Source organism: Amphiprion ocellaris, chromosome 16 (assembly GCF_022539595.1).
Source record: "Amphiprion ocellaris isolate individual 3 ecotype Okinawa chromosome 16, ASM2253959v1, whole genome shotgun sequence".
Lineage (NCBI taxonomy): Eukaryota > Metazoa > Chordata > Actinopteri > Pomacentridae > Amphiprion > Amphiprion ocellaris.
Genome location: NC_072781.1, coordinates 19508190 through 19522409, shown reverse-complemented (window position 1 = coordinate 19522409; position 14220 = coordinate 19508190). Strand labels below are relative to the sequence as shown.

Sequence of the window (14220 nt, the reverse complement as noted above, 5' to 3'; positions counted from 1 at the left end):
ACCACACATTATGACTTAGTTTGAAGTTCAAATGAGCCCATAGAAACCCAACAGTTGTCTCTCCAGCATGTATCTGTCATGAATTTGAAGCCAGCTAAAGAGAAAAACTAAACAATACAATAAACATTGATGTAAAATTGATCTGACACAAGTCATCTTGGACAGTTTGACCTCTAGAATCTCGTCTACTAACAAAGAGGTTTAGTTAAAATAAAAGTGAAACATTTAAGGACCCCATGAAACTAAACAAAATCACTTAATGCATCGCTGATACAAATCAAATTTCCTTGGTGCAACTGACAGTACTTTGGTAGTGACATGTTTTACAAGATCTGTGTAAGAAGTATGAAGTAGTGTTGTATGTTTTTTTTTATTCGTTTAATTATTATCAACAATTCATTACTGTGTCAAGTCAGTTTAATTTCACAGGGTCATTAAATGCTTTAAATAATCGATAAGACACTCTGTACAATCTACTTTCATTTTGACACTTCAAAAACAGAATCCACACAACACTTTACATCGACGCTCTAGTTTGTCACACATCAGAAGTAAAACACAGACATTACGGCAGGTCTTTACAGCAAGATGCCATGTGTGCTACATGCTGTCGCACTAACATGCTCTCTCCAAATGACAATTAAACAAGGTGAAATATCCTATAAAGAACTTGTTTATAACAGAATAACAAAATACTTTTGGGTTCTCTTTTCCCTTTTCTCTATGTAATTGAGAGGTCAGGGATACTTGAGCAGAGCTTGTGGGGGCTGACTTAAATCTGGGTTTTCCTACTGAGGGATGGTCCAACTGCTCACTTATGCCACCCAGCTGCCCTGAATGTAAATAATATATAGCATCAACATATTCAAGTGAAGAGGAATGGTATTTTTTATGGCGAAACTTGATATATTTAATGTTTAGCTCATCAGACACATGTAGTTAGTATACTAGTCAATATGTCATAATATATTTTAATAGGTTTAAACATATCAATCTCTGTAGCTTCTTCATCAATGTTAGCATTTCTCATTAAAACTAATGGGTAGCAGTAGCTGCTGGGAAGCTATAAGATACTTTAAAAAAAAAAGTGTCTGATGAAAAAATAGCACTCAGAATTCCACAAGTTGACCAACATCTCAAACGTCAAGGAATCTGTTTTATGTTGTTTCTCGTGGACCGACCTTGAACACGTTGGTTTAATTGAGCAACAGTGCAAAGGCTTATTAAAACAAGTATGAGTCACTATAACAGAGCAAGCTGACAGTGTTTTTAAGGGAGCGTGGTTGGAAATGTAAGGCACTACAGTCTCAGTTGGAGCATCTCTGCATCCTTCACACCTCCATTCATCTGCTTGGGGAGAAACTGGTGGTGGAGCTGAGATGGACGGGTGTCTGTCCTCATTCAGAAACTCCCAGAACATTTATTGAACAGTTCCGTCATCATTCTCACATTCATAATATGCATAATCAGGAAAGGAGAGATCACTGTTGCAGTTCAGAGAATTCCACAAAGAGAAAGACTCCTTTCAGCCGAGATACAACGAAGGGTCGCCTTGCTGGCAAGTGCTACTTCTCAGGTGCAGTTTAGGAGTGAGGACAGAACAAGGAGGAAGCTTCTAGCACAGAAGGAACAAGGGAAACATTTGGGAGGGGCTCACAGTCGAGTGAAAGGCCCCACATGAAGTGGAGCTCTCAGTTTGGGAGAAGAGCAGGAGTTGGTGGTGAACATTGATGATGGGGAGGATGAGTACGGTGAGGAAGAAGCAGAGGAGGAGTCACTGCCACTGTTCAGAGTGAAGACACTGGAAATGGCCACATCCACAATCCCTTGACATAGCTCTGGATATAGTTTTCTGGAGAAGGAAAGGATAGTAAAAGTGTTAATTTACCTATAGACTTCTGCGACTGACTTAGTGAGTTCAAGTTGGCAGAAAGCACACACAACCCAAAGCTATCTGTGATGATTCAAAATGCAGTATAGACGATTCAATCAGACTTTACCATTTGTAAACATATACAATTAAAAACTGAAGCCAAAAATGAGTGTCTGGATGTAAACTGGAGGAACAGATGTGAAAACTCCAGGCTTTCTTAAGTGGCAAAGAACAACAAAAAAAGACAGATACAAGTTAACTTCTGACATGCTGAGAAAGGCACTTTTGTACATAAATGATACTGACTGTGCACAGGCTGGAGCTCCATTGATCTCAATGAGCCACACTTTGAAGCTCTCGTCCACCATGAAATCAAATCCAAAGAGCTGGAAACTCTGATAGGACAGGTGCTTGGTGCTGATTGCAGGCTCAATACATGTCAGACAGCTCCTGTGAAACCAGAGAGAAAAACCATCTTTAATTATCTAACTCTTAATAACAAACCCTGTGATCGCTTTCCAACGTGAAACAAGTAATAAACATGTCAGGCAATAGGTAACTGTTTAGCAGAGATGATGTTAACCACACTCACAGAGTTAATTTAGTGTGAGAAGCAGAGAAAAATAAACATTCATCTGGTGATGGAATAAAAAGGTAGAAGAAATGCTTCACCCAGTCTGATCTACAGATAGCTCAGCATTTACCATAGATATCAACCTCCGGGTGGTGACAAACTTCTCACAGTCAAATCTCGCCACCTGACAGCCATCTTGGTAATACCTAAAGTTACTCCAGTCTAACAAGACCAGCTCTTATCTAAATCAACTAAGATGGAGCCATTGTTGCAATTTCAGTGGTCACAAACCTGGTTAAAAAAAAAAAAAAAAAAAAAAAAAACTTTAAATGTTGGGTGACATTTGGTCCAAACAAGATTTAAAAAGTGTTTTTTCCCCAACAGATTATACTCATACTACACATTTGCAGTTTTACAACACCACGCAACACCGACTCGTAAATTACATGCCATCAAAGTTATTATTGACCCTACATGCAGCCTTTGTGCAATGAAGGTGCCGGGTACGTTTTTGCACGTTTTGGGAGTGCCTCCCTGTCGCATGTTTTTGGAAGAAGGTTTCCTTGGAGCTAACCAAGATTCAAGACCTTTATCACAAACACAATTATACATAGTATAATGCACAGTGAAATGCATTGTACACCTGTTCCAACAATAAGAATAAACCACATATTAATAACCATTAATAACCACACTGACATCATGACAGTGCCTGAGACCATCCCTACTATGCTTCACTATCACTCCAGATTCCCAAATATCAGAAACTAATACTTCTTGCTGGTTTGACAGCGGCTAAGAAAATGATTGCAGTGCGCTGGAAATCCCTACACACTTTGTCAGTCACACAGTGGTTTCTGACATTTCTTGATCAATCAATCAATCTATCTTTATTGGTCATTGCACACTTTCATATACAACGCAATTTCATTTGAGCTGCCCTGCCAATGACAGCTCCGGCTGCTGTGCAGTGCTGTGCGCACCTTTCTTGAGGAAAAAAAAGAAAAAGGACATGTTGGGATCTGGGTAGGAATAGCAGAAGGTAAAAGAAAAAAAAAGGCTCATTGTACCAAATGAAACCTCCAATGTTAGGAAATTCAATTTGAGAAGGAACCTAAAAAAACAAACAAACCCGCAAACAGGCAAAGCATGACGTTAGACAAGGATAGTTGGGATAAGGATCCTTGATAGTGTTTAGATGGAATTCTCCACTGCCTGCATGAATGGAGCAAGGGAGCCGATCCTTCAGCAGCGGCAGCGCTGAAGGATCGGCTGTGATCTGACCAATTCCAATCTATGAGGCTCTGTGTGCATGTGTCCAGTACATGTGTATATATATTTTGAATATATAAGCGTATGTATATACTGATTATATACCTGTAACTTCACTCACTCATCAGACTGGTCTGGCTCACAGGGGTTTTTTGGTTTGTTTTTTTGTTGGGAGGGGGAAGGTTGCATTTGATGTTTGTTGTTTGTTGTATTTTTATTGTTATATTGTTTTTATTTATCTGTTTCTCATGTTCACATACTGCTTATTGTATAACTTGTCGTGTTGTCCTGTTTATGCCCTGTTAAGCAATAAAAAAAGGTTAATCACAAATAAAGTGTTTAAACTGATTAAAAACAACCTAGATTAATGCTAGCAATTCAGTAAGAAACAGTCAGCATGTGCAGCAGTCAGTTAGGGTCTGCTGCAGCTTCTGCTTAACCCTGTAAAGCGATGAAAGAGTTGCAGCAAAGCGAAAGGTATTCTGGCCAAAGACAATGCATACCTTGGAGATAGAGAGTCTTATGAGATCGCTGTGGAGGAAAGGTCAGCAGCTCACTTAAGTCAACAGGATTTGTTCTCTGGGATCCATGAATTTAAAAATTTCCCAATAATCCAATGGAATTTTTCAGAAATTCCAGTCTGTACCCCAAGTTAAAACTGCCTGTATGTGTTTAACCCTGAATTTGAAAGTCAAAACAAGTGGCAAACTATTCACTATTAACATTGTGTTGCTTTGGTTTTTTCCTCAAGAATGCTTTTAAAATTTAACAAACATAATGATTTTCCTGCTATGGAGCAGTCTCACTTAAAGACAAATTGAAGGACAAAAACCAACACAGAGCTTCTCAGTAAATGTTGGGTCACCATGTTCTGCCAGAACAACCTCAATGTGTCATGATATTAAAGCATGTGTAACTGTGGAGGGATGGAACAGGATAGAAATGTTTCATCATAGGATAAAGGTGATCACTCAGAACAATTTCATATGGATTTGGAGTTACTCTTACCTCTAAGGACAAGTGGACCTAAACCATGCTGTCAAAATGCCCCAAACAGCCCAACAGAGCAGTCCTCATTTTTACTTGTCATTGGATTTCATATTTACAACAGTTCTTCAAACTACAATAAAGTTTTCCAATCTGTTTTGTCTCTATCCAGCTATTGAGAAAATTAAAATGTTATTGGCAATCAAGCAACTTGAATAAGATGCTATTTACTCACAATATCAGCTATGACAGATTTGACAACTCAAGCATTTTTCTGTAGCTGAGTATAGAGAAAGTCTTCAACCACACAAATTTCCAAGTTTCTGTACAGGAGGTGGGATATGGTATAAGATGGGCAGTCAAATATTAAAAGCATTTGATCTGAAAAAAATCAAAGCCCTGCTTTTTATTAGATCAAGTCCAATAATAAAAAGAGCAGCAAAAAAGAGCAGGACCTACTTTATGATCTGCTTGATCTGAGGTAATATGGTGGCCTCCAGGGTAACATTGTGAGTGTTCAGCAGGTACAGCCTGAACTCATCGAAGAACATCTCATTCCCCTCCTCATAGCGTCCGTAGTTCTGAGAGTGCTCCTTCTGGATGCAGTGGTTGGTCAGGTGGCTGGTCATGTCCTGGAGGTCAGCGCTGTTGTAGGGCTCCGAGGAGGTCCGCAACACGCCCTCCCGGTATAAATAGATGTTATAGTGATGGTCCACTAGCACCCAGCTCCTAGCAATGGCATAGCATAAAGAGTTAAATTACAAAGTCAGACATACTTGCAAATTCTCTCTGGGTTTCTGTTAAGCATAAAACACCTGCCTGATGTCAAATTTCCGATGTCCTGGCTCCAGAAGCAGAGGTTTCTCCAGGTACTTCTGAATAACATGAACCTGCCCCTGATTGTCAATATACTCCAGCAGCTGATTAGCATCATGGGATATCAAAATACCAGCACCTGTCGCAATAAAAATAGATATGTTAATCTGCCATGGAGGCCAACATCGTCACATTCTCAGTAGACTGCAAATAAATGGAAATATAGCAGAGCAAGACTTTACAAAATAGTTCGTAGAGAGTATGTAATAATGGCAACCTAAGCAGACATTAAGGAAAAAAATGACTTCGGCTAACTAGTAGCTAGTAGGAGTGTGCATGACACTATCACGATATGTTGCCCGTGACAACAATGGTATCACAACTGATATTGTGACACTTAATGCGAAGCAAGACAATTATCTATGATAAATCACAATATCTGTGTAACTGAAGAATGAAAAATACCCCCAAAAAAGCAAAAGTTATGTATATATTCACTGCCTTGTGGTGTCAGTGTGTGTGGATAATTAATATCAGTGTATGGATAATATATCACCAGAGGAAGTCATATGATATACACTCACCAGCCACAACATTAAAACCTCCTTCCTAATACTGTGTAGGTCCCATTGGGCCATGGGACCTCTAAGACGTTGGCAGCAGGTTCCTCTGGGTATTGTGGTTTTCAGATCGGCGGATCAAGATTGTTCCACTGCTTTAAACAGATGCTCAGTCGAATTGTGATTTGAGGAATTTGGAAGCTGAAACAATGCATTGGGCTCTTGGTCATGTTTCTCTAACTGTTCTTTAGCAGTTTTTGCAGTGTCGCAAGCTGCATTGTCATTCTGGGTAAGGTTGTTGCCATTGACGAGTACCCTCAGGAAGGTGCACTGGCCTACAATAATGTTTAGATGGGTGGTACGTGTCAAAGCATGATCCACACAAATGCCAGGACCAAAGACTTCCCAAGAGAACATTGTGTTTTTGGTGGTTTTCATGTCATGGCTGATCTACATGTATTGCCATACTGATATGCTGGCCCACCCTTAGTATCTCAGGTTTAAAACAATTAAATATGGAAACAGATTTTACCTTTAGCTCCAGCAGAGGACTTGGCTATCCACACTGTACCCTCTCCACTTTCTTTTTTAGCATGATAGGAGGCCAGGAAAACCTCACGCTCGTCTGTCTTAGGATTGCTCTTCAGATGGCTGATGCCATTGGTGGCTGGAGCAACAGGCGTGTTGAGGTTAGTGGGATAGATGATGTAGGATTCTGGAAACCAGTTACTGGAGTCAGACAACTCTGGGCTGGTCTTTATCAGCCTAATGGTAAAGAAGGAAATGGTCAGCTAATGCAATCTGCCCTGAATAATTTACTTGCAGACAAGTGCATTAGTAACATGAAAGAGGGCAAGAAAGATGATATAGATTTTTCATTCAACAAGACAGATACACACTTGACCAATGATGCTTTTCTGCAAAGCTTGTCTGCACCTCTGTAGTAGTTAACCAGCTGCACCAGTCCTGGTTCATGGCCTGTGAAGTCAAAGTTAGGACAATTTAAAACCTATTCAAACATCTATATTTGGGCGCATTACACGACTGAGTAAAGGACACACTCTTTCCATAGGATACAGCCCTACACAGTCATAGCTGCTGTCTCATCCAAAGTAGGAGGGCACCACATATAGCAAACACAAACGATTCCTGTGAAATACGAGCAAAACTCACTTACCTAGACGCCCATAGGGTAATCTGTTCCGTTCACCAAGCATAAGGTTGAATCTGGGATTGTCTCTTTTCAGCCTCTTCCATTGTCCAGTCGAGAGGAGGATTTTGGAAACTTCTGCATAAACAGTGCTGTTGTCGTCACGGGTAACAAAGGTGTACATTGGGGCACTCATACTGCCACGAGGGGAAGTATATAATAATAAAAAACTATACAATATGTTAATAACGTAGTTGTCTGGCTAGTTGTGCGGCTGTCTGGTTGTCACTGCAGCAGACAGACTGGTCGGGGTTATCTCCTCTGTCCGTGCCATGATGATGAGTCAGTCATATCCAGTCCAGACTTCCCAGTTAACTCAAACTGGTGCTCACAAGCTGAAACTCAGCACACTAAGGCTACCGTATATGTATACAAAACAGCATAAATAGTGAGGGATAACAAATTCATGTTGTTCAGCGCAGAGATTTCCTCCACTGTCCCCAGACAAGGGTGTGACTGACTGCTGCTCCCTCCCGGCTTCTGGGGCTGGTCCCGTCTGGATTAATTTACATCCCGTCTCCGGTTTAGCTAACCTCACAGCTAACGGTCTGCGACCACCGCTGTCCAGGAAGTTGTTTCGTTATCCGTCTTCAAAGACAACGGCAGTAGTAATGAACAGCGCAAAACATTAACTAACTGGATAGTTAGCTGCACAAAATCCCTAACACAGCCTATTTTCCAACCGGCGGCGTGTGCTTTATTCTCCGAAAGCTCATCAGCCGCTGTCATCCACCGTCGACAGCATAAACACAAAACTCTGCGGTTGTGGTTAGTGTAGTTTACGCCGACATAAATATTACCAGTAGGTGATATTTAACAGCATCTTTTGCATCGTAAAAGAAAATCCAAACCAGTTACAATAAAATTTATGTACAAGTACATTTTATTAAAAATAATTGATGTCGAATTTTCTTGTTGACAGAACTTCAACAACGTCGCTACTACATTTCCCAAAGTGCAGCGCGCAAAAGCGACCGTTTAATAATTAGGTTTGTTTAGCGGTGCTTTGGCCACACGATGTCGTCGCAGACCCGAGTAGTGTAGAGGCCATAACCATAGAAAACTCAAAAAAGAGACTGTCATTGTGTGTAGAAATTAATTTTACGTTACAGGTTTTCAGCATTAGTCAAGAAACTTTCCCTGGAACTGCCCAAAGTGAAATAATAGGAGGTTAACTGATAGCGACTTATTTCTGGGCGGCGCTGGAGGATAAATGGAGCACTCGTCACTTGTGGCAAGTTATGGGCCACGTTCCAATACTTTCAAAAAGTTAATTTCTTCTCGTTATCTCTTTATAGTGCGCGTCCTTTCATCTTAAGTTGACGTTTTACCAACTCGTACAAACAAAAAACGTTGTATATTTGCTCAAGTTTGTGCATTTTGGATGAAATTTCATGAAAGCAGTAATGTATTTTTTTTTCCGAACGGATTGGAACGAGGCCGGAAGACGAGCAGGAAGAAGAAACGGGTGGCGGGAACAAACACAAACGTACACGGAGAGTGATCGTACAGCGATCTGCAACGTTATGAAAGCTGTTTGCAGTGTTGCACCTTTTTACCTTGTAATACTATCATAAGAAGACATCAGCAATAGTAAGTAACATGCTGAGTGTTGTCACTAGTTGTGGGGTGTTTTCAGTGAGCAGAGAAAATAAACAACTGTAATGGCTGAATGGAGTTATTGATAATTACTAAATAACGTTTAATTCGTAGAGCTACATAACCATTAGTTTAGATGGTTTACTTAGCCTTGTTTCATACAGTTATTTACAGTCTTCAGCACTGCTCATACTGTGGAGATAGTTTTATAGTGTTGTCTGATATATTGACACAATAACCCCTCATCATGTTTAGAAGTTATCTAACCTGGGAAGACTAACAAAATCTGCTTTAAAAATGTGACTGTCAAGTTTCAAAAACATTTACGGAGCAGAGAAGGGCAAATAGTAAAGAAAACTAGCGTTTTTGACACCTCATTCATTGAAAACCTGTATTCATTCAATGAAAACCTTTGAAAGCAAGGCTCACATTCACAGTGGTGTCCGGAAAGTACATAATAAACATATAGAATCAACACTCAGCGTATGTATTGCAAAAGAACAAAGCATTACGTAAACAGAAAAAGAAGCATTCATTGTATAAAACTCAATTCAACAGAAGCCTAAACTGTTATAAAGTAAAAACTTTGTCAGACCTTTTCCATCTGTGAGGTGCACAGCAGGTGAAATCTGCCTTTTCTCTATTACATATACCTACTATGGGATATCCAAGTAAATCAGATCTTGTGAACGAGTACAGTAACTCATGTTTCTAGGTCTTGAAAGTGTTGACTGATGCTTTAGGGGTGCTCTTGTAATAAAAAAAGAGCAAATCATGTGATGCCCCCCCCCCCCCTCCCCAGTTTCTCATAGAGAACACAATGATGGGCTCTGAAGCTGTTAGTAGTAATATATCAAAGAGTGCTGTGATACATGGCATCAAGTAAGTGGCTTGAGGGTATGAGCAGCAGCATGCATTTAAATTATGCACATCTGCATAGTGAAGCACTGATACAGTTGCTGCTTATACAATCTAAAACCTACTGCTGAAAGAGAGGCCTGCTGTTTCTAAAAGAACAGCCTAATTTAAAGTTTCTTAGTCAGTTTCTCATTATGAATTTTAACACATCATTTCTTCTCTAATCAGACACCCGGGTACTTATAACATGGGGCTTTTTTCATTTGAACTTCAGTTATTGTACTAATTGCTAAACCTAAAGGATTTTTTGGTTGGAATCTGCAAAGAGCATTTAATTAGTTTTATCTGGATTTAATTAAAGCTTAAGGGTAATCAACGACTTTTAATTGCCACAAAAACCCAACTTTAAATTACACAAAGCTTTGTCGGTAGAGGGCGCTTGCCTCATAATACTGAGCAAAGGTCAAAATATTTCAGCCTCTGCTTTTTAGTCTGTTTTTGTGAGTCCCTGAGTATTAAGGAAGGTCAAATAATAAATCAGTGAGCCCATGTATCATATACACATCACAGAATGTAATGGAATGACTACAACTTTTTGTGATCATAGGTGATGTGTGCCTTGGCTTTTACTGAGATCATGTATTTTTAATAACTCTTGTCCCCTCTCCTTTCACCAGGCTGGAACAGGCCAGGCATGAGTGGTGCACACCTGGACGAATGGCAAAGGAGGTCCTTTGACATTTCATCTGGCAACAGTACACCTGAACAGACGGCCGATGCCTACCGGGCTCACATCCTCTCCATTCAGTATGCATGGGCAAGCTCCCAGCTCTCTCAGGCCGGCAAGGACAGCCTGCTCAGGACCTACTCGGAGCGCTACGCCGCTGTGCTGGACTCAGATGACCCCCGCACAGGGCTCAACAACTATGCAGAGAGTGCGCTCCATCTGGCCCGCAGTCAGAGGAACTACAGCGACAAATGGGAGTCGTCCCTGATCGTGGAGAGTGTGCTGCAGTTGCCCTGCGTTCAGAAGATGATTCAGGCAAGTACGGGGGGAGAAAGTTTCCCAGTGGCACCAGCTGATGTGAACATAACTGTGGGACAAGAGAGCAGAGGCAGCTCCCTCTCTGCTCCATTTACTGGAGTCAGGTCAGAGGCTGTATTGTTTAAAACTCTAGGACCACCACAGCCTAAATCAGAGGTTAACAACACTGCCAGTACTCCTGCTAATATTTCTGCTGAGAGGCCAAGAGGTTCAGATGTTAGCTCAGGAAATCCAAACTCCTTCTTCCAACCTCCAGCCCGACCAAAGTCTTTGTTTAGTCATCCTTCTTCAGCTCTTCCACAGGTGAACCCTGGACCTGCTGCGAGCACACAGAACTGTCAGTCCTCCTTCTTTCCTACCTCCAACCCATCTAAGCGCAAGAATTTTTATAATTCAGATGGAGGGGATGGTGGCAGAGGGCAACATGGAGGTCATGGAGGCGCTGACCCACGAGCTGGAGGCAACTTCAAAACAGCTCGTGAGCAGTTCACTGTCGACCAGCAGAAAAAATATTCCCATCAGCCCCAGAGAGGTCAGACCGGTGGGATGGCAGCAACTGTGAAGAAATCTCTGGGTGCTAACAGGCCTCGAGGTGCATTTTCCAAGTTTGTGTCACCTATCCCACGACAGGAAGAGGAAGAAAGTGTGGCGAGCCGTAATTCCAATCAGGAACCTCAAATCCTGGATGAGCGTCTGAAGAACTTTGAGCCAAAGATAATCGAGCTGATTATGAGTGAGATCATGGACCATGGGCCTCCTGTAGCCTGGGATGACATAGCAGGCCTGGACTTTGCCAAGACCACCATAAAGGAGATTGTTGTTTGGCCCATGCTGCGACCCGACATCTTTACTGGCCTCCGTGGTCCACCTAAGGGCATCCTGTTGTTTGGACCTCCAGGGACTGGAAAAACTCTGATAGGAAAATGTATTGCCTGTCAATCAGGTGCCACTTTCTTTAGCATCAGCGCTTCATCACTTACATCCAAGTGGGTGGGTGAAGGAGAGAAAATGGTGCGAGTTCTGTTTGCCATCGCCCACTGCCACCAGCCTGCTGTCATTTTCATCGATGAAATTGACTCCTTGTTGTCCCAACGGACAGATGGGGAGCATGACTCATCACGCAGGATAAAGACTGAGTTCCTCGTTCAGCTGGATGGGGCAGCCACAGCAGCCGAGGATCGCATCCTGGTGGTGGGCGCTACCAACCGGCCCCAGGAGATCGACGAGGCCGCCCGTCGACGCCTGGCAAAGCGGTTATACATCCCCCTCCCCGAAGCAGCTGCCCGACACCAGATAGTAACAAACCTCATGGCTCAAGAGAATAACCAGCTGAGAGAGCAAGAGCTGGAGAGTGTGGTAACATCCACAGAGGGCTTCTCCGGAGCTGATATGACTCAGCTGTGTCGTGAGGCGGCACTGGGGCCCATACGCAGCATCCAGCTCAGTGACATCGCCACCATCACTGCTGATCAGGTGCGACCAATCCTGTTCAGTGACTTCCAGGATGCCCTGAAGACCGTTCGACCGAGTGTCTCAACAAAAGACTTGGAGCTGTATGAAGAGTGGAATAAGACTTTTGGATGTGGACGTTAAACTTGGCTTCTCAAACTCATTATCATCTACCTCTGTTCATGTTCTGAGTGTTCTTTGGAACTGAGTTAAGAAAATGGTTCTGCTGTGGGAAAATCTATGGCTCTTAAATACTTTGTCGCACATAGAGTGCGTGGACAAAATAATAGGAATGCCTAACACTGTAGCCTAAAACAACTTTACACAGTCTCACAACAAGCTTCCAAATACAAGCTTCACAAAGATTATTTTCTATATTCAGAGGTATGTGTTAGATTGCCTTATATTCAGTACAATTGGCCTGCTGGTTTGTGATCCATTATTGTTCAGGCCGCTGTAACTTGGAGGAAAATGTAAACAGAAGTTGCTAAGAGAGGAACGTGTTAGCATATTTTCAAAAATGTCTCAAATGCAGACATACATCTGTTATAATTATCCTCACTGTGAGAGTTTGCTCTGCACCTTGTTCCCAGCAGTTTGCATTATACATTCAAATGATTTTCAGCCATTCCTATCAGCCAGGCTTTTTTGTTCAGTTACTAATTCACCCGCCGCTTTGTGATTTGGTGTAAGCAATAGAAACTGTGTTGCATACATGAACAGTGTTCCAGATGAAGCAAGAATTTTGTTTTACATTTCTTTCTAGTAATTTGCAGCCTTTTGTAATACTTTGAGGATCGACATTCAGCATATTTAACATTTTTTTCCAGAGATATTCTCAAAAAAAATTGTATTTTTTCCCCCTAATACATTAAAATTCTATTCTTATGTCTGCACAAATTTTTCTTTACATACCAGAGTTTACCTTTGGTATATTGTGGCATTTTCACGATTGGTTCTTCTTCTCTGATCCGCAGTGTGATCACTTTGTTTCAACCAACTCTATCGGCACAGTTTGCCTAAAATCTAATTGTCCTAATATGATCCTGAGCCTGAGTGTGTTAATCCTTTCCGCGGAAGTTGGGCAACACAGAGAGTATCCTGGGTTTCGTGTTAAAAAAACTGAAAACTTTGCTTTGCCTCCCTTCCTGTTACTGATGAAGACAGCAGTGGACTCAACAGGAAAATCTGTTACTGCAATACATCCCTTTTATGAGACAATATGTGTCCGCCATTGTTGTGCACTGATCCTCATCCATAGTGTTCATGACTTGCTTAGATTTGTGCAACTGAATGTGTAATTAAATACCAAGTGGTAGTTCTGGTCAGTGGAGATTGTGGTGTTTTTCAAGTTGAATGCCTAACTGCCTCATACGCTCTACTGTTGAAGTAGACCATTATAGGCTGTGCACACATGAAATGAAATTCTCATGTAAATTTAATGAACAAATCTTTGAAAATCTGGAAGACCATGAGAAAAGGCTTTCATATATTTTTCATCTTTTTGTCAAGCCCCTGATAAATATTTCAGCCTTGTGTGGTTGGCCACTGTATTGAAACTTTGTTGAATTAGCCAGTAGTGAAAGTAGTCACACAACTCCCACGTGGGCTTCTCCGAACACGGGGACTCTTCACAGCTGGACCAGGACAGATGCACAGAATTCCTCTGGTGCTGACAGGATCTATAGAGTCTATTGAGCATGGACTGAAAACTGCCATATGGTGTCAGGTTGTAGCTCATTTTGACTGTGGCTGTGTAGCACTGATCATATCTGGGGTTTCGTGGACACAAATGCAGCAGACACACACGTTGCACTGTAAATTTTTTGAGAAAAAAGGCAATTGTACTGCCTTTTTGTAAGCTTGTAATTCAAATTATGCATGCTGACATTTGAAATCGAAATAGAAATATATCACGCTACTTGTGATGATTTAGTATAACCATCCTGTTTGGAATACTGCCAGAGAAAGAAGTAG

At 41.5% G+C, this 14220-nt stretch overlaps 2 protein-coding genes across 2 annotated transcripts; one reads left to right on the top strand and one right to left on the bottom strand.

Annotated features, from left to right (window-relative positions):
• Positions 1-467: 467 nt before the first annotated feature.
• Positions 468-8035, bottom strand: ttl (tubulin tyrosine ligase). Its single transcript, XM_055018477.1, has 7 exons — positions 7260-8035; positions 6982-7060; positions 6615-6847; positions 5526-5661; positions 5166-5435; positions 2180-2323; positions 468-1852 (listed from the first exon to the last, which is right to left on the bottom strand). The coding sequence occupies exons 1-7, from the start codon at positions 7426-7428 to the stop codon at positions 1654-1656; spliced, it is 1230 nt and encodes a 409-aa protein (XP_054874452.1). The 5' UTR covers positions 7429-8035; the 3' UTR covers positions 468-1653.
• Positions 8036-8344: 309 nt separating this feature from the next.
• On the top strand, positions 8345-13578 carry fignl1 (fidgetin-like 1). Its single transcript, XM_023277081.3, has 2 exons — positions 8345-8885; positions 10427-13578. The coding sequence occupies exon 2, from the start codon at positions 10444-10446 to the stop codon at positions 12385-12387; it is 1944 nt and encodes a 647-aa protein (XP_023132849.2). The 5' UTR covers positions 8345-8885; positions 10427-10443; the 3' UTR covers positions 12388-13578.
• Positions 13579-14220: the final 642 nt, after the last annotated feature.